At 46.4% G+C, this 20428-nt stretch overlaps 1 protein-coding gene across 1 annotated transcript in view; it reads right to left on the bottom strand.

The window, feature by feature from the left end:
* Positions 1-20428, bottom strand: part of LOC119396734 (sushi, von Willebrand factor type A, EGF and pentraxin domain-containing protein 1) — a 229425-nt gene that overhangs the window by 180486 nt on the left and 28511 nt on the right. Inside the window, exon 5 of the mRNA XM_037664045.2 lies at positions 8982-9155. Coding sequence (XP_037519973.1) covers positions 8982-9155 — 174 coding nt within the window. The remainder of the gene's footprint in view (positions 1-8981; positions 9156-20428) is intronic.

The following is a 20428-nucleotide window of genomic DNA, read 5'->3' as shown; positions in this document are numbered from 1 at the left end:
GAACAATTAAAATTACCAAATGGTTCAAGTGGTAGCTCACTTGAACCCTTTGGAAGCTCACAATTGGAAGCTCACTTCCAAATGGGGCAAATGGAATCCCCGATAGGACCATTTGGATAAACTGGAGTTGCCAAATGGAAACACTCGTTTTCAATTGGCGATCAAGGAACTTGTGTTAAGTGCTTCGACTTCGTTTACTTGCTAAGTGTTGAAATAAGCGCTTATTTATATATACAATTGTTATGCCAAGCACCAATTGGTGCATTAATTTAAATGGTGTGAAGAAAAGGTGAACATTTTACAGCCGTGATATAAAGTACCCCGTATGAATGTATTGCAAAAATATCGCTGGAAGAATGCGAACTTTTATTCGACGTTTCCCGTAAATCTGAGCACGACCGACACGAAATCTACTAGCCGTTTGGTCATACTGAGCCGTTGCGCAACTAGCTAATGTTTAAAGCACAGCGGTTACTTCCCTACGAGAAGAGGGATTTCTTTTATTAACATTCGTCATTATCTGCCACGATCGGAGCGCAGTGAATTTCGTGCCGGCACGACGAACGCCGCATTGCCGGCATTTTTGTTGACAGCAGCAATAGTCGCATCTGAGTAGCAGCTAGTCTCGTATCTTTTCTTGATGTTTGCCTATACAAATGCTAAGTAATAAGGTATTTTATATTATGAATATTACATTAAAAAGTTAGCTGCATTTTTTTATTTACAGGTAAGAGCATTACAGGCGGTGGTCAAGTATTATTATGACCCCGAGGTTTTGGTAGTTTCGCGGTTTCGCACACAGCGGCTAGTCGTGGTGCTCTCCTTGCATGTGTGCGTGCGGCATGTTACATAGTGCAGCGTGTTTGCTAGAGGAACCTTGGTGACATTAAGATGAGACATTTATTTTTGGTCGCTTTTATCTGTGGAAAGTGTTACAAGTCAAAATCAACACGTTCGAGCGGTTTTTGGTGTTGTATTGGTTGTACCATGCGGTGATCGCTTCGTCAGCGTCGATCGAGGGTCACCGATTTTGTCAGCTCTGATCCTTCCATGTAAGTATTGCACTTACGTATTAAGAGTGTAAGCGAATATTTGTCCTTCTTAGTATTTGTGTTCTTTATTATAAGCATGGTGTCATTGTACCTTGCTGCAGTTTGAGATGAAATGCGCGAAGTACACTACATGCCGGTAGATGTAAGCATCCTTTGTGTAATGCCTGTGCCTTATGGCGCACATGTGTCTTTGTAGAAAGCGCTAGCGATTATGTGCAAGTGAATTCATTTGACGTCTAGTCAGAGTAGTACTGAATGAAAAATAATCGGTTGCCGTAAGGGTCGCATTTCGCTTTCATTGAAATGCGACCGCTGCGGGCAGGATCGAACCCGTTTCTTTCGGGTCAGCTTGCCGAGCACTGTGAATGATGGACCGCCGCGACGGCGAACGTTAATAATCGTTACATGGTTTGCCTAAAGCATAAAGTGCGAGTGCTTGTCAGAGTGGGCTAATTAAGGGTCATTTTAACGTTCTACTGCTAAACGCGAATTGGCTCATGCCACGCATGTGCATGTTATTTGGTAAAACTATACATTTGCTGTAATTGCGTACGTTTGATGAATCATTATTGCCTTCATTTCTTTCAGGTGCAAATAAATTCTGAGTTTCCCCACCATGCTGCCTTGGCTGTGTGCAGTTGGCTGGACCAGCTGGTCCTGAGCCAATCAAGTAGGAACCAACTAAGTGACATGCGATAGCAGCCAGCTGAGATACGTGCAAGTTCTGGCCAATTTGAATTCTACTTTGTGTTTAATCCTGGAATGTTATCCTGGAATTTTATCCTGGAATTTTATCCTGTGTTTAATCCTGGAATCCTGGAATCCTGGGCATGGCTCGCCACCAACGTGTCTAGCTTGAACACTTTTACAGACGGGTGTTTTCTGTGCTAAATGCGCCACTTGAACCACTTGGAATACAACCAATTGGCCCAAATAGTTGTGTGCTGACTGCACCATTTGACCAATTGGAGTACAACCAATCGGCTCAATTGGAATACAACCAATCGGCCCCATTTTTTATCTGCTACTGCACCATTTGACCCAATTGGCATACAACCAATTGTCCCAATTGGTCCAAATGGCCCAATTGTGTACTAATTCACAAATGGAACCGGTTGGAACCAGGTGGAAGTATTCCAATTGGTTCCAATTGTTGTCTTCAACTGGGATGAATTGCTTCGCCCTTGCGGTGAAACTAAGTTCTTGTTGTTGTTGTCGCCTTCTTGTATTTGGATCTGTCAGCAAAGAAAGCGTACATCAAAGCTTAAGAATTATTGTGCTCCTTGTAGCGTCTCTAACGCATCATCAATTCTAGGCAAGGGGCGCGTGTCTTTTCTTTGTTAATTTGATCAGAGCACGGTATTCTACGCAAAATCACGCATACCCGTCTTTTCTTCGCACCAAAACGATGGTAGATGACCTAGGACTTGCGGAGGGGTGAAATATTTTGCGCTGGAGCATGCGGCAAACGTGTGTGTCTGTTATCTGTTCGTGGGTGGAAGAAACGCGGTATGGTCGACAGCACACGGTGGAGGTGCCGTCTGTGTGAACACCACGGGCAGTCGCAGTCGTTTGTAGCAGAAGAGGGAAATGTACGTCGAAGAAGTCTTTATGTTTGGTCAGCAACGCCATCGGTCCTTATTGTGGTTTTGGAGTCAAATCGGTGTTGATTAAACTCGTGATAGAACTGGGACAGCAGGAGCAGCTCTATGTACTACGTGGTTTTGAGCAGGAAAACTCGAAATGATGACGGAGACCGTGTAAGTGCCAGCGACACAAGTTTCAGCATTGCCTTGAGGGAGCAAAATTGGCTCAGTAATTGTGTTAAGTGCCGCAAGACTGGCAATGCTCTTTGTGAAATGAACGAGGCTGGATGACAAGGCAATCGCATTAGATAGATTGCGGGCCGTAGGATTTCTAATAACTAGGGCTCCGTGTTTTCAGTGTTTATATTTCTTGAAAATCGGCGGGAGTTTATCGGAGTTTATATTTTTGGCGGAAATTCAGCGTTTATCGGAGTTTATTTCTCGTAAATTCCCAATTCCCCGAAATTCTGAGTTTTGCATTATTTTCAAAACCCCAAAATCTTAGATCAATTCATATCTGAACACTAAAACATCAAAACACACGAAGCACATTTTATTTTTTCTAGAAGGTTTGAATGCACAAAAAACATATGCACAAGCGAAATACTTGAACACAAAACACCTGTATTTGTGAGTAAAACAACCTTAGCTTAAAGCTTATTGTAAAACACGCAAGCATACTTTGCGAGGTTGCTGTCAGTGATCGAAGCGCGCTCCTTTGGATTGACGACTCTCAGCTTTGAAAAATGCCCTTTCAACGTTAGCGCTAGAAACAGGAAGCGCCAGAAGACGCGGCGCGCAGCGAGAAAGCACTGGCCACTGGACATTGTGAAGTCTCCAAAACGACAGGGATTCAACAGTGTTACGTATTTCATAGCACTGATAGTTCGCAAAAACACTCGGGAGCTGGCTCATGTCGTCAGTTTCAAGAAGCACTAATTGAAAAATAGGTGCATAGGTTTGGAACGTGCAGGACAGCTCATGCTACACATTTGGATTCACAATTTGAACACAGTACCAAAACGATTCTTTGCTGTACTGGAGTTGATCGCACAGGTTCCTCTCAGATGTCTGTCTCCACTTTTCGGCGACAGCAGCGTAGTATCCGTGAAAGTCTGCGACAGTCGTTAAAGGAGTACTGACACGATTTTGAAGTGCAGCAAAACGGACGTTTTTGGTTTCCTTGGCATGTAGTGTTAACGCTCTCCCCTCACCGCATCCGCGAAACACGTATAAATATTTAAGTTTGATTTTAAAGTTTTCATCTCCCAGCATCTGCAAGGCAGCTTCACCGCATGGAGAGCCCTATGACGTTTCAAGTCAGCTCACTTGGTTTGCGAAATCTGGGTTCTGCATGCAGCCTAAATCACAGAAATCGCTGTCGGAGGCACTGGACCACGTTCGACTGACAGCAAAGGACAGCAGGTGCATATTTCGTGGGTTGCAGTCTGCCCGTGACGTCACGGGCCGACTTGACACGTCACTATGAAGCCGCCCTCTAGAAACCGAACCTGAAACTGCTGGTTGAAAGAAGCGGTATTAAAAATATATGCAATGCATCCCCAGGCACCACGACACTCTTTTTAGGGTTCTCGACACCCGTGCTTTCATTTAGAGCAACAACCCGAAAAATTTTAAAATTCATGTCAGTACTCCTTTAAGAGGTCATTCTCGTCAAGGAGGTCGAACAGACTTCTGACATCTGATGCGAAGACCTCGGTTGGATCACGCCACTGACTGATGAGTGCACGCAAACAAAGCCCCAGTATGGGATAAACTTGGTGTGCCAGGGTACTCTCTGCCTCAAGTTCCTCAATGATTGAGAGCACGGCACACGAATTGGTCTTCAGAAACCTCATCTTAACGAGCAAGTCGTGTACAGCTTCAGGCGATGAAATAAGACTTGAGCTTCTCACACTTCGTTTCCTTGGCTTTGTCGCTTTTCAATAAAAACAAAATGGCGCGCCAGTAGTCCAAAATATCTTCTAGAGCTTCGTAAAAAGAGAACCACCTCGACGGACATACGGTTTTCAGCGACTTCAAGGACATGCCCATGGCCAAGCACACAAGACCAAACTGACGGCGCATCTCCCGCGACGACTTCAACAGGGCAGGAAAGGGCACAACAAAATCTTGAACTACGTTAAATGAGCTCGTCCTGATTCCATCCTCCAGAGCGTTGTTGAGTAGGTGGCACGGATCTTTGAAGTGAAGCGCCTTGAATTCGGGGTTGGAGAGTTGCAAGTCCTTGTGAAGCTTCTGCATGTAGGAAGCTGAGTCGGAGCACAATACAGCTACGTCGCCTAATACAGCTACGCGCGGTAAACTTCAAATCAGTCGAACCAAAATATGTATCAATGAGCGCTTAGAACTTTCCCTATCGGTAAATAACGGACAGTATAATAAAACGTTGGGCGAGTTGGTGTTGGTCCAGGTCATATTGGCCCTTGAAATCGGAGTTTTCGGATAAATTCGAATTGTCAAAAATTTTACCGGCGAATGTTTATCGGATTTTTTCGGATAAAACCGAAAACACGGAGCCGTACTTATAACATCTGAAGTAAACGCGACCAATTGCTCATGTTCAAACAGCACATAATCGGCACTCAAAATACTTATCATTTCAAGTTTTCATATCTTTTCAAGAAGATGACATTGTTCAAAAGAGCAAATGTCCCCAAAGTACCCCGAAATACCCAGAACTACCTCGCACACACTTCATGTAAAGTGTACACAAGGCCGGCTTTTATTGTGTACCGCAATCGCTGGTGTTACTCGCTATACCATAAAACATGCTACATTCCCCTACCTGAATATAACATCGCTACCTTCGGCTTTGGAAGTATGCAATAATCGTGATAATGCAGCGAAAAACATAGACAGTGCTCCGCTGCACAACAACCCTTTGTGCTCATTCAATCATCCGTTGGCAATGCAGACGATGACTTGTCTGCTTTCATAAAGGTGAATTGATTTGATGAACTGCTATACGACACGGCATTCTGCAAACTTGTTAGCATGTTTTACGTAACATCTGCCTTCTTTTTCCTGTCAACTGTTCTTTCTTTCTTTCTTTCTTTCTTTCTTTCTTTCTTTCTTTCTTTCTTTCTTTCTTTCTTTCTTCTTTCTTTCTTTCTTTCTTTCTTTCTTTCTTTCTTTCTTTCTTTCACTCTCTCTCTCTCTTTCTCTGAGCAGCAGCGTGCAGCTTTTTCAAACAATAGTAAAGTGAGGTATTAGGCTAGTTAGCGCTTGTCGTGTCTACTTCGTAACGTGTGTCCTCCCAAACTTCTTTTGTCCCTGTAACCGTAGCGCAGTTCTTTAATCATTTTCCAAACAAGTGTCAACAGTATCAACAAAGTTGATCCAGTATAATATGCATGTATAATGTGTATAATATGTATAGACATGATTTCATCAAGCTACGACAGGCGTTTGGCCAATCTTTAGTAACTCAAGTCCGTCAGTACGTTTCGCTGTGCGTCAGGGTTTCTTCGTTCAAGGCCCATATTGACTTCAATCTTTCCTGCAAAGTGCGAGGACTGATGCCATGTTCTCTTCGCCTGCTCAGGCCGGTCGCCACGCCATTTGGGCATAGCGTCGTCTCAAGAGCGGAACGCCAGCTCCTGCAGGCCAGGATTCTCGACTGTAAGGACACCATAAAACGTCTGCACCAACAGGAGTTCCATGCTCGCCGCCGTCTGCAGCAAAAGTGTCCGAGCGACTTCGCCGCCATTCAGTCGCATGCGTGGCTCAAGGCTGAATGTCATGCTCAACGTACCAAGCTAGCCCACGGCAACAGGTTGGCAAGACTGCAGCCCTCGCGCCCCTACGTTCCGCCTGGCCGTGCCACGTCCGCCGTGCACAACGTGTCCTCGTACGTCCCCACCCATCAGGAACTTGCCGTTCTCGAGCTGGGACTCAAATTTAACACTGGACCCGTACCAGACAAATTCAAGATGATCTGTGCGGTCGAGCGCGCCATCGACGACATTGACCGCCCCCGGCGAGAAGAAGCTCGCACCCGTGCTACAAGCATCCTTTCAAAGCTTCCCCGGCGTACCTCGTCTGCCCTCCCCCCTGAGCAGGCTAATGCTGTGAAGAGTCTCCGAAGGAACCAGGACATCGTCATTCGACCTGCTGACAAGGGTAATGCCACCGTTATAATGGACAAAAATGACTACGAAAGCAAAGTGATCGCTCTGCTTGGAGACGGTAGCACGTACGTTCGTCTTGACCGGAATTCCACGCTCAAAGTGGAAAGGGAGCTTCAGAAGCTTCTCGCCGACGTCTTCCGTTTTGTTCCTCCGCACAAGAAGTCTCTGTACTACTCCCTGCTCTGTCGCAACGGCTCGGCGCCTGCGTTGTACGGGCTTCCGAAGATCCACAAGCCGGGTATCCCCATGCGTCCGATTGTGGACTTCACTCGTTCCCCCCCTGTGCAAGCTTTCGGGCTACCTTCATCGCGTGTTCGCTCCTCTCGTGGAAAAAGGCGCTTCTTTCATCCGGAACTCTTATGATTTCATCGAAAAGGTGCGGGACATCACGGTTGGCGATGACGAGATCTTAGTTTTCTTTGATGTGAAGTCTTTTTTCACCGGTGTTCCAGTGGATCTGGCCTTTAAGGTGTGCGAGGCTGCCTTGCAGTCCGACGAAAAAATTGGTGACAGATCGCCGATAGACGCACCCGACCTTCTAAAACTTTTGAAGTTCTGCCTTGAAAACACATACTTTCTGTTTCAGGATGTTGTCTACAAGCAGGTGCATGGAACCGCGATGGGCGCTTCAGTTTCTATCACGGCGGCGAACCTTGCCATGGAGTCGGTGGAGACACGGGCCTTGACGTCCTTTGAACGTCCTCCGAAGATTTTCCTTCGTTACATTGACTACTGTTTTTGCGTCATCAATAAAGAGGCTTTCGATGCATTCTCGTCGCATTTGAACAGCATAAAGACATCGATTCAGTTCACAACTGAAACGGAGGTCTCTGGCCGTCTACCTTTCTTGGACGTGCTTGTAGAAAGAAAAACGGCCGCCTTTCCTTTGGTGTCTTCAGAAAAGCAACGCACACCGGGCGTTACCTGCATTACGAGTCAGTCCACTCGGCCTGCCACAAACGTTCTGTTGCCACTTCCCTGATAACAGAGGGCACATAGGATTTGCTCCAGTGACGCTGACCGTGCCTAGACCTTTCCAATGTGCGCAGTGAACTTTCTGACAACGGGTACCCTCCCAGCTTCATTCGTTCCGTAGAACGCCGCACACGCAACGTCGCCGCTACGCGAGCTGTGCAGCCCCAAGCTCGTGGAGCCATTCCCTATGTGCCAGGTGTTAGTGAAGCATTAGCACGGGTTCTACGAACGTTCGACGTACACGTCGCGCATGTTCCTGCCCGAAAACTGAAACACGAACTGGTGCACGTGAAGGACCCACTCAAGAAAGAAAAGTTCCCCGGCGTCGATTATAGAATCCCGTGTACAGTGTGCGAATATGTTTATATCGGGGAGAGTGGTAACTTTGAGAGACGTCTGAAGGACCACATGAATGACGCCAGAAAGAAGAATGTGGTGTCTAACGCACTTGCGGAACACATGCCTACATGTAATCACGACATTGACTGGGCCAAGGCAACCGTAATCGCAAAGGAGAGAAACTGGTGTTCGCGTCAGTATCAGGAATCTCTTCTTATCCGGACTACAAAAAAAAAAGAAAAACGCTGAACATAAATGATGGAAATCTGCCTCCAGCGTACGTCAGGTGTCTCGGGAGCGTTCTAAAACGGACATAAGCCTGCTTCGCTGGGCCATTTTACTGTGAACAAGGCTACAGTACGGTAGCCAAAACGTCTTTTTAATGTTTATAAAACTTCTCATTTAGTCGGCGTTACTTCATTTCGTTTCTTCTTTATGTATAGATATGCATACGTTTAAATGTTTGCGTTGGAGACCATGAATATCCGGCATAACCATGGCTATTTTTTTAAGCTTGTTGGTATATAATTTCAAAGTACTGCCGTGCAAAAAAAATTACACACGGACGAAAAAAGGCGGCAAGGACGAGTGCTCGTCATTGCCATTTTATCCCCTCCGTGCATCATTTTTGTTTTCGCGCTCCACCACTTGCAATGGTACACTGTTCGAATTACCGAGAGCATGCATATAAGAATACTTTATCAGCGCGGTTATATTTAGCTGATTAGTCAAGTTCGGAAAAAAACTGCACAGGCAAGGTCAAACATGAAGTTTAACCTCGCTAAAACAAAAAAAGAACGAAAGAAACAAAGCTTGTCTTAATGCCCCGAACTGTACCTGATGGAGCATGTAGAGCTTTTTGTATGCACACATACCTTCACAATGTGGAGATTCGTCAGTCCACTGCCCATCAGCGTCGCAGGTGCGTGTGCTTGTGCCTGTGAGTTTGAAGCCGTTGTTACAGGTGAACTCAGCCTTCGATCCGTACTGAGTGCTGTGCAGCTGAACAGTGCCGTTGGCGATGCCGTCCAGAGGTCCGCAATCCACGACTGCAAACAGGTAACCAAGTTTCAGTGAGGCTTTGCGCCGAATAATTTTGACCAGTCTGTTTTGACTACAGCGTCCGTCGTGCACAGTGGCCGAACCCGCCAGTATCCGCTGCGCTGTTTTGTCCTAGCGAATGACCGCAAGACCGAAAACAATGAAAAATGAAAAGGATCCCTATTGGAAAACCCAGTGGCACTGTCCCGGTACCATACATGATTATTGGACCAGTGTGGCGCTGGGTAGACGCTGGCACGAGGCCGCTGCACACTGGGACACCCGTTACGGGCCGAAATCGGGCTTTTCAATCGTTTTTAGAAAGTGTGGTCATGCCCAGATCGTAATTTGGGCTGAAACACGAGCACTGCGACAAAAATCTAAAAAAACGAGGGAGCGGGAGCCGAACCCACCACCTCGACGCACCGTACGTCCTGAGTCTGACACGTTACCGCTATGCCACACCTGGAAGACGACCGCAAGTCTCTTTTTTCTTCATGTTATAACTACTTCCGGTAGCCAGTATTTTCCGTTTTCTCGTTTAGAAAGGCAGATTTCAGTCTCTTCGTGTTCGCGAGAACCACATAAAAGATAGTTTGTTTGTTTGTTATGTGCTGCCTATGATCACAACGTCTATCTGGCACGTTTTGCCGCAATACATATTAGCGTAACCGCAGATGTGTCGCGGCAATCGCACCGACTCGCTAAGCACTTAGTCATACCTATGTAGAAAACAATGTGCATCTGAACTGCACACTGAATCTTTAGTTTTCATCAGCCGTTTGGATATAATTTCTGCCCTTTTTGTTTACGTTCCGCGTACTATACAGCCGCAGTAGTTCACTGTGGCCGAACCGACCATTAGGCTTAGAGCTGTACTCCGTGCGCCACGATCGCTGTGAATAACGTGGATATTCAATTACGAAGAATCTAATAACCGTTCAAATGTAGTTTCGATCATACCTGACTAAAGCGAGGCCATATTTGCACCTTCGACTACACAAATCAGAATCTAAAAACGCCGAGATTGAGCGTTATATTGGCGCACTGTTGCCGGTGACGTGCGGCTTTCAGCGGTACAGCATATGAAAGGACTGACTGCTAGAGTAGGTTGATATTGATTATCAGACTAATACCAATGTTATATTGTGTTGCGAATGCAACACAATATAACATTGTATAAATTGTATAACATTGTATAACATTGTATATTATGTCTTTCGATGCAAGATCAAGAAGGGAGCCGACGGATGGATACACGTTATAGGTTTCAAAACCTATAACGTATAACCGCCTTTCACAAAGATAGGTCCCCTATCGAAACGTCGGCCAGCCTGATCTGAGGCACTTTCTCCTGTTTTGAAACCTATAACGTCTTTCGATGCAGTTATATGAACCACATTCACGTCACTCGATCACGCACTTCAGAGAAAGCGCACGCGCGCGCGCTCGACAGATGATTGCTTTAGCGTATTACGTCCGTGGCTTAACTAAAACTAAAGCTAGATATGTGTAGGACACAGAATAGAGTAATGTTTTGAAAATACTTGATGAGCTTTTCTTTCAACTTCTCGCGACCTAATACCAAATCTTATACGAATGACACCCAGCGCGCCCAGTTTTTTCCAATGTTTCGCCAGTGTTCCCGATGCATGGGCAGAAACTGTACAGCGTGACCAATGCCTCCCAGTGCGCTGTAAGACACTGGGCCACACTGTACAGTATTCCCAGCGTCTTTGAGCGCACTGGGCGGCACTGGCCACGCTGTACAGTCTGTCCCAGTGCCTCCCAGCGCGCTGTAGTGCACTAGGACACACTGCACAGCGTTTTCAGTGCCAACCAGGGGTGCTATGCAGGATGGCCCGAGCTTCACGGGCACATGAGTTTGTTCCGAGTTCGCATTACGGCGGTCATGGCAGGAAGACAGTGCGAAGCACGCGATAGCAGCGTTGATAAAAACGGCTACAAGAACGAGCATGGCGTCACATACGCATGTGCGGCATCTGCGGCGGTTTTCAAATGAACGCCACGTGCGAACGCGTCATCACCGCCACTCAGTCAACATTTTGACAGTGTAGCGACGTCAGCGTGATTGTCGCGCTATCTTTTTTCCAACTGATCATCGCGCCTCCCATGGGCGTTTGTCCTCTTTCAGAGAATTCTTTCGTTCCACCTGCAGCATGGAAATTTCCACTCTCCAAGGCAACAAGTGCGCACACGCAGCACTCTGGTGCAGCTCGTTTCGCGTCTCTGGAATATTACAGATAAATAAATGGACAGGTTACTGCTATACTTACATTACACGTCTGAAGATTTTTCTGTAGTAACGAATCGGTAGAAACAATGTCTCCACTAACAAGTAAATCATAACATGTCTCGCCACAAATCCCACCAGGGGCGCTTGCTTCGTGGCAGTGAGTGGTACATCGTGAGCGCGGTGAAGTTGAATGCGAGACATCGTAGCCACGTGATGATATAACCTTTAGTTCTTCGTGCGTGTGTGCATAATCGTGCCGCTCGCTGGCGTTGCGCCGTGAGCACTGCTCCTCCGCAAGAGCAAACGCGGTGGGCGGACCCGATCTTCGCCGCGGGCGTCTGTCAATCAAAGTGATTGACGTGCGAACTCGGGCACAAACTCGTTGATTCTGAAAAGGCCCCAGTTCAACTCAAGACTGTCGTAGTGCCGGTGTGCCTGTCAAGTGTTTCATGCAGTGGACGCTACTCAGCAGCTTCTTTGCATATAAAATAATTTGGTCAGCTTGCACTACTTGCGCAAGGCTGGGGCCATTGGAGGAGTTTGTGGTCACCTAGCTTCTTCGAGCTTATTACGTGGCTCGTCTCAGTATGCTTGGCCTGCTTCAGAGTAATGACCGCGTCAGTTCGGTCTCAATATTCGTACGTTTGATTCACCATCAGCCTGTCTACGCCCACTGCAGGGCAAAGGCCTCTCCCATGTTCCGCCAATCAACCCGGTCCTGTGCTTTCTGCTGCCACGTAATACCTGCAAACTTCTTAATCTCATCTACCCACCTAATTTTCTGTCTCCCACTCACGCGTTTGCCATCTCTTGGAATCCAGTCAGTTGCCCTTAATGACCACCGGTTATCCTGCCGACGTGCTACGTGCCCGGCCCATATCCATTTCTTCTTCTTGATTTCAACTATGATGTCCTTAACCCCCGTTTGTTCCCTGACCCACTCTGCTCTCTTCCTGTCTCTTAAGGTTACACCTATCATTTTCCTTTCCATCGCTCGCTGCGTCGTCCTCAATTTAAGTTGAACCCTCTTTGTAAGTCTCCAGGTTTCTGCTCCGTAGGTAAGTACCGGTAAGATGCAGCTGTTATATACCTTCCTCTTGCGTTTGATTAGGTCTTAATTAATATGGCAGTGAATAGTGATGTCTTAATTCGTGATGTTTTAATTAACACGGCATTAATTAATCACATTTCATTATCAAGGTCCTCATTAGCACGAATGTACTTAACAAAATGCTAATTAGAGTGGTCATAATTCCCGCGTACGTTGCGAGGAAGTTCCTAATTAACTTGGTTTGAATTAGCGTGCTCCTAGTTAGCGTCGTGTTAATTAGCATGGCCCTAATTAGCTCGCTCTCAACTAACATGATACTGAATAGTCCTGTCTTGATTGTTAAAGTTTTAATTACCACGACATTATTAACTCAGGTTTAGTTCGCAAGGTCCTGAATAGCACAAAGGTAATTAGCATAATCCTAATTAGCACTGTCATAACATGATCTCGGTGAGTAAGGTCCTGATTATCTTGGTTTTAATTACACGTTCCTAATTAGCGCCGAGTTAATTAGCATTGTCTTAATTAGCTTGTTCTTAGCTTACTCGGTTCATTAGCATGGTCTTAGTATGACGTGACCTAATTAGCGCGGCCTTAGCATGATTTGGCTTAATCAGCTTTGTCATAGCATGTCCTGACTTAGCTAGGTATACCGTCCAGCCAATTAGCTAATCAGCCAGCCGCACCTGCTTGGGGAGCGAGCAGACAATTAATAAGAGGACGAAGATGGCGCGCGCCGGCCGAGCAACGCGCTATAATGTAGAGGCCGACCATGGTGATTATACACGTGGCCTCGGCGATTAGCTCTTGCCGCGGTGTTGTAAGGCGCTCGGTCGGAACTAATCTCGGAGTCCACGGTGCTGATTATTCTCAAGGATACTTAGTGCAAACATTGAACGCTTGAAAATGGATTCAAACGGCCCGCGAACACATACAAAAAATATAGTTAGTAGAACTTTCTGTCACTTTTCTTGCATGGGTGCACTTCTGCACCCAGTCGAAGGACAAACAAATCAAAGAAGGTGCCTCTAGTTTGAAGACACCACCCAACCTTCTCGACCGCCCTTGACGTGACGCCGCGTTCCATCGTAACCAATGGAACGGAGCGCGCGCTGAGGGATGGATTTCACCTTCGCTCGTTCAAATGGGGTGTCGCCAGAGTTCGGAAAGATCCCGAGTTTCGCCAAACTCGGGCCATCCTGCATAGCACCCCAGCGCGCTGAAAGGCACTGGGATGCACTGGAAACGCTGTTTTTTCCGATAGGGATCGCTGGAAAACAGGCGACTAATTCGCATCTTTGTTCGCACACTGTGATAACTGCGTTTAAATGCTGATGCGGATATACCACGACTTCGGTGATAATGCAATAAGGCCACCCTTTCCGCCGTGGCCGCCGGAGAGGGTATACCTGCGGATATACACCGGGGCTGCTGAAACGTACGTCCCCAGTGTTTATCGCTGGGTTAATTCTGACGCTTGATTAAAGTCGTTCTCAATTATTGGTTACCTCTGTCCAGAAATTTTAACTGGTGTATACCGCGCGTGTGTTCCCATCTTCATATTTAGTATACCAGTGGTGGGTATTAGGATTCGCCCAATTTCTGTGGCACATCCGGTTTTGCCCGCGGACGACTTCGTTTTTATTAAACCAGTGGCGAGTAGTGGGACTTGCCCAATTTCTGGGGCACATGCCCGTTCATGATAATGATAGTTTTTAACACGAAGGCATTTTATGCCGGGTTCCACCAAGACTTCACTGACGTATTTCCGTCACGGATATGACGTTAGTAAAATGCACCCTAACGGATGACAAAGAAATACTAGAAGGAAAGGTTCCGTCACCGGGAATCAAACCCACGACCTCTCGGTCGGCGACAAGAGATGCTGGGCGTTTTACCCATTGCGCCTCCGGCGCACATGTACGAGGTTCCATAAACGCACCTTATATCTCTCACACAATCTCTCACGCACGGTGCTTTTGGTTTGCGAGGTGGTGTCGCCGTCTGTGAGCGGTGAAGTACTGCGTCATGACACTAACGAGCGCCGATAGGGAGCGATTCGGCGACGACGCAACATCGAGGAGTCGCCCTAGACGCAGTTACCTTCTTTGCCTTTCGCTTTGTGTGGGCCTGTGACGGCTCGTTGTCGGGGTAATACAGCTTCCACATGCACAAACGGTGTTTCTCCGTTGCTTACTGCTTGGAGTGCGATAGCACCGACTGATAAAGCTGCAGCAATAATTGCCGCAGAAAGGCAACGATGACGATGCGCGATTCTCGAGCTTTGGTAGAGCGATACAGAGGCCAGCGGGACGTAGAATGCCTTCGCGCGTTCACAGCTCAAACTACAAACCTCTTCCTCCCGTGTTGCTGAAGCGCAGTGTAGTAGTGTATGCATGAGCACAGGCGTCGGTTGCCCATTACTAGAAAGCGCACACGGTGCCGTTTCTCTCCTTAATTTACGACGTTTTGAAGAAGTGCATATCGGGCACCAGTGTTGATTATGACCTTGTTGATGTCATCTTTACGCGGGATTCACGATTCGCTGTGTCCAAATATATGTTCACAACTTCAGCTACCACAACGGTTAAATCATGATCATGGGCGTTAGTCGTCGGAATGGAGATGTGCCACCAGGCGTCAACATGGGTGCATCCACGTCAAACGGTGCTATAGCTGCCAAACACCAATATATATTGCACAAGCTCTCATATATAAATGTGCAATAAATAATCAACTACTTCTGGGAAGACACGCTTCACTTTCGTGTTATACCGATTCCTATGAGGGAGGGATCAAGGAAGTTTATTTTTTTTATTGCGTACATAGGACTGTCATATTGTTGGGAGTTGGGAGTTGTGTTTCACGAACACATGTCTTGGGAACATCACACCGAATACATAAGGAATAAACTTTGTAGAGTAGTGGGAATCCTAAGGAAATGTCAACGCATCCAGAACAACAAAAACTTATGATATATCGTGCCCTATTTACTCCCCACTTGCGCTATTGTCATTTAGTTTGGGGTACCGGGACTAAAAAATCATTACATAACTTAATCATATCACAAAAAACGCAGGACGTTCTATTTCAGGTATTTAATACAGTGCACATACGTCTGAATCCTTCGTAAGACTTAAGATCTTAGAACTTGAATATTTCTATGAATACTGTCTCTTACCAACACTTAGATCAGAAGTAATCCGTAAGAGCCGCTACATTAGCAAACTCAACTCTAAATCCAGCTACACGTACAACGAGACACACTGCTAACTCGTACGCTCCACGGCCGCGTCCGAACTATGGGACACAACTACTACAGTATTGTCTACCCAGTGTACTAAACAAATTCAAGCTAACAGATGATACTCTTCGTGTAATGCCTAAAAATTCTATTTTAAGTAAGGTGTTTTCTAATGTGTCGTTTTCTAATGGAAATACATCTTGAGTGTTGAGTGGAATACATGTTGAGTGTGGAAATACATCTTGATTGTTGCAATGTGAGTGCAAATATTTACCTCAACTAACCGCCTTCTGTACCGCACGTTGCTGCCATTGTATTGTATCAGGGTGGCGGGGCTTGTCAAGCTGCAGATATTGCAGCTTTTACCCTGCTATTCTCACCATAAATGTAACTTTTTTCTTTCATTTTGTTTAACCTGTTAATTGTTATAATTGTATCGATTACGGTGAAATAAACCAAATCTCAAATATCTTGCGTTCAGCTAGCCCTATTAGCCCCGAGAACGAACACTGGCGGCGCGGCAGTCGCGGTGGTGTGACGTCACGGCAAGGACTCGCTTGCTCCGCGGCCGGGAATCGCCTTTTTCTGCGCCCGCCGCGTACCCGCTCTTTTGCGATACGGTGGTGATTACTGCGCATTCTTGCGATGCAAATCTCCCAAGGGAGAAGGTAGAAGTTTACACTACTAGCGAAAGTTTAGTAAGCTGTAGAAAGTTTGGATAATATTGCTTATAATAGGCGAATTCCCGTCCGAACGGAAGCTTCACCGTGAAAATGGTGATGCACGAGAGCAAGACATTAGTTGTATTCACCACGTACTCCAAGACATCGGCGCTAAAAAAATTTACGCTAATGGTTCTAACTTCATTACAACTTGGCGTAGACTCCACGGTTAGAACACGCGTCCCGAAGATTACAAATTAGGACGTTTTCAATTCACTAACTACATTGCGGCTTATCGTAGAAGTTATGTCTGCCTTTGCAGATTATCTAGGTGATTTGACAGAATTGCGCTTTCTTCTACTGAAGACTTTAGATGAATCTGTCTATCGTAAAGAATCACTTAATAGATCCGGGAAAATAAACAAAATAATACTGCCACGCACACATTGGTTTCGGAAATTCTGAGGTGTTAGTATACTTGGATTATATAAACATTTCTCAACACTCGTCTGGGATTATGTAGCCGTATACCCTGATTTGCATGAACTACTGGTCCGGTCACCCGCCGGGTCACAAACGTTAATGTGGGAGCACTGTTGAGAGCAGTTCTCGTGGGAGCACTGTTGATAACAATCGTCTGCAAAACAAACGCCTGAATGTCGAAGTGGGCGTTTTGAACCGTTTCGATGGCACTCTCAGTAACGTGGCCCACGTATTAATTGAACGTCCGTCGCCTTAATCAGTCAATTAATGGTCTCGCACGTCATGTGGACATAAAGGTTCTATATCAAATGCAAAAAAATTAATTTATGAGCTGGCTATATAAACTAGTACTTATACAAGTGTAACAGCGCCGTTGCTACGGTGCTGCATGAAGACACAATCTGACAGCAAGAAGGAGTTTCCGCAATTAATCTCAACTTTTTTATTTTGTGAAATGAAGCCCCGAGATTATTGCGAGGAAAACGTGAAACTAAACAACACGATGAGTGAGCGAGTACACAAGAAAAACAAACACAACTGCGGCAGTTTTCTCGGGCGAGCGCTTTCGAGATATCTTGCGAAGCTCAATACTGCATGGCGCTTTCGTAATCGTGCGCGGGGCTTGGCACACCGGCAAGAACGCTGTCCGCCGATCGCGGATGCGTCCGATGCAAATAACACTTGTGGATGCGAAGCCATCATATTTTTTAAAGGAACCGCTTGTGAACAACGCAACTTAATAATGTGAATAAAGTGTCTTGCGTGTCAAGACCACGACATGATTGTGAGACACTCTGCAGATTAATTTTGACCGCTTCGAATTCTTTAACGTGCAGCGCCAAGGTGCAAACATTGCTCATATCCGGCGACACTCACACATATGGTGTGGACGTGCACGCACTACAACACAGACAACACAAACACTCCAGAGTCGTGGGAGTCTCTCTTGCGTACCTCCGAGCCAGAAGACCAACGCCGGCTCATCCAGCGCGCGGTGGAGGCTGCGGTATCCCAAGGGATCCCCGCCGACCTCCTCTGAAATAGCGCAACCAGTCTTCGTACTGGTCCCCTCTTTATTATTATTTTTTTTTGTTCTGGGAGCAATAAACATACCACCACCACCACCACCACCTGTATTTAAGCAGAGGAATGTTGCTTTTCACACCCGTCGGAATGCGGCTGCTGTGGTCGGGAATCAGACCCATCCCCGAAGTTAGCAGCGCGACACAACAAACCTGATCACCCCTTTCAAAGTGTGCACGACGGCACGCGGGCACCGTTGGTATAACTGTGAAGAAAAAATGCATATAACTTTCTGTCGTTTTACTAGGAAAATTATCGATGCTGTTTTCGTCATTCATCTGAAGCTTGAGACAGGCAAAAAGCGAACGTAAACAGCGGAACAGCGAACGAAGCAAGCGCGTGATGTGCCGGCGCATCACGGCGGGCGTCGAAGAGTCCTTGCCGTGACGTCATCCACGCCTCCCGCCAGGCGGCGCCACCCCAACTTCTTGGGGCTAATAAAGCTTGGCTTTAGAAACTCACAGGGCCCCTTATGCATTCGCCTAAGACTACTCGAAGGCGAGAGCCATCGTCATAAACATTATCACCGTCGTCCATGTCGGAGCTTGAGAGGCCACGTGAGTGCACCACCCGCCGAGTTTTCAAGGCCAGCGTTTTTGTTGATGTTGTGGCTAATAATTATGGTGATCACTTACAGCTTAGTGTTTTGTTATGGATTGGAAGCTTTCAACGACCCACTTATTACGCAATTCCCATGGTGTGACGCCTGGTGCGAGATTCTGCACTTCTGCCACGCAATATTAACTCTGTTAACGTGGCTCCTTGCCCGACATGACGACTGTATAGAGTGCCTCTTTCTAAAGCGGTTTCAAGCACTGGCGTAGTTCTGAGGTGGAATACTTCGCTTCCGTGCAGGGGGGAACACCTAGGTTCGATACCGGCTCTAACCCTGATTTTTTTTTCTATGAGCTTCAATAATGTAACATGAGTTTTTGTACTACACGCCGCGATCTTCAAGCCAGGCGTCTGATGGGGCACCTAAAGATTTCGCCTTAGTAACGACACGAGGCCTTCTGACCATAAAAACACGATAGTTATAGAAAAAAAGTTAGTTTCGCCGCAAGGGCGAAGCAATGAACGCGATAACAAGAAAAGCGGCCCGTGGTGGACGCGCTGCAACTACCGCGTGCCCATTACTACCCGGCAGCTACTACCGCGCGAGCCGACTATACGCGCGCCCTCTCAAGGGGTCCAAGGAGCAGCGACAGCAGACGACGCGCCGCTCGCTCCCGTGCATATTGCGGGTGCCTGAAACCGAACTCGATGCTCGCTTGAACCATTAAATTATTGACATTTGTGGCCGAAGATGTTCATCAATTATCCAACTACAGGGCAATAACTTCAAAGAGCACGGAGCACGTTAAACGTTGAAATAAAACGCGCGCCTTTCCGAAGCAGGTTCCGAGCGGGTTCCCCACTGCAGCAGTCATGCAGGGCATTTATGTTTTTTTTTTCTTTGCATATTCTGACATTCAGCGTAACTTGAAGTACAGGTGGTATTTGGGTGAGCTAAAAGCGCTTGTTTTCTAGTTCGAATAAAATAGGCAGGTGGTGAGCGTACTGCTACTCTCGGAAACTTCATCAGGCACCTAGCGCTCTTGTAGTGCGTAGCGCAAAATACGCGCTATTATTGGTTTGACTATGTTTATCAGCGTTCGGACGTCTTCCCAACGTTAAACGGTACTTTTAACTCAGCTTATTTTGTTTGTACTCTAAGAGGTTTACTTAGGAGAAGGAGGCATATTCCACAAATCCAGTTGCACTGCATTTGAGGAATATCAGCGACTTGACTACCTTTCCAGATATAGGAAATATATCATGCCCACTAGTGTCGGTGCGGCATATATGGTTTCAGTTATTTCCTCCCAGTGTCTTGCAGTATTATTTATTCTAACTTGTCAAGTGCATTGTGGTCATCTAGGGAAAACATTACGCGGAATGCTTCAACGAAGAAGCCTTAATCGATCTTGAACACGGCAGTGTGGCGACACACGGCAAGGTGTGACAAAAAACTAATCCCAAATGCAGCCGTATTAGTTTCCGAGCACTTTAATGTTATAGATACGGGGTGTGACTCTGCATTGACTACTACGCACAAATCTACGACATAAAGAACGCCGAAGCAATAATAGCGTTGCTGAGATGGTGTTCATGCATATGCAAGAACGAAAGCACGCCGGCCCGGCGTGCTTTTTGCTTGAAACTATAACATTTACAAAATCACTTACTTCGTATAGCCGGGTGTCTTCTGTGGGCTCAAATTTCTTGCGACTGATTTTGTTGAGCCATACCTTCCATCAGCATATATTTTTGTCACCGCGAGGAACGAAAAAAAAAAGAAAAGCTTTTTTTTTTTTCGTCCTCCGCGCGGTGAGGCAACCGAAGGCATAGAGACCTGACATACTAGCACGTCACGCTCCAAACATTAAATTCAAACGCAGAATTCCTGCGTCCACTGAACTTCAGATACATGAACGATTCTAGTTTGCAACAACAATGCG

The sequence above is a fragment of the Rhipicephalus sanguineus genome, chromosome 1 (genome assembly GCF_013339695.2).
Source record: "Rhipicephalus sanguineus isolate Rsan-2018 chromosome 1, BIME_Rsan_1.4, whole genome shotgun sequence".
In the NCBI taxonomy this organism is placed as follows: Eukaryota; Metazoa; Arthropoda; class Arachnida; order Ixodida; family Ixodidae; genus Rhipicephalus; species Rhipicephalus sanguineus.
Note: the sequence above shows the minus strand (reverse complement) of the source record. Positions and strands in the feature narration are given on the sequence as shown.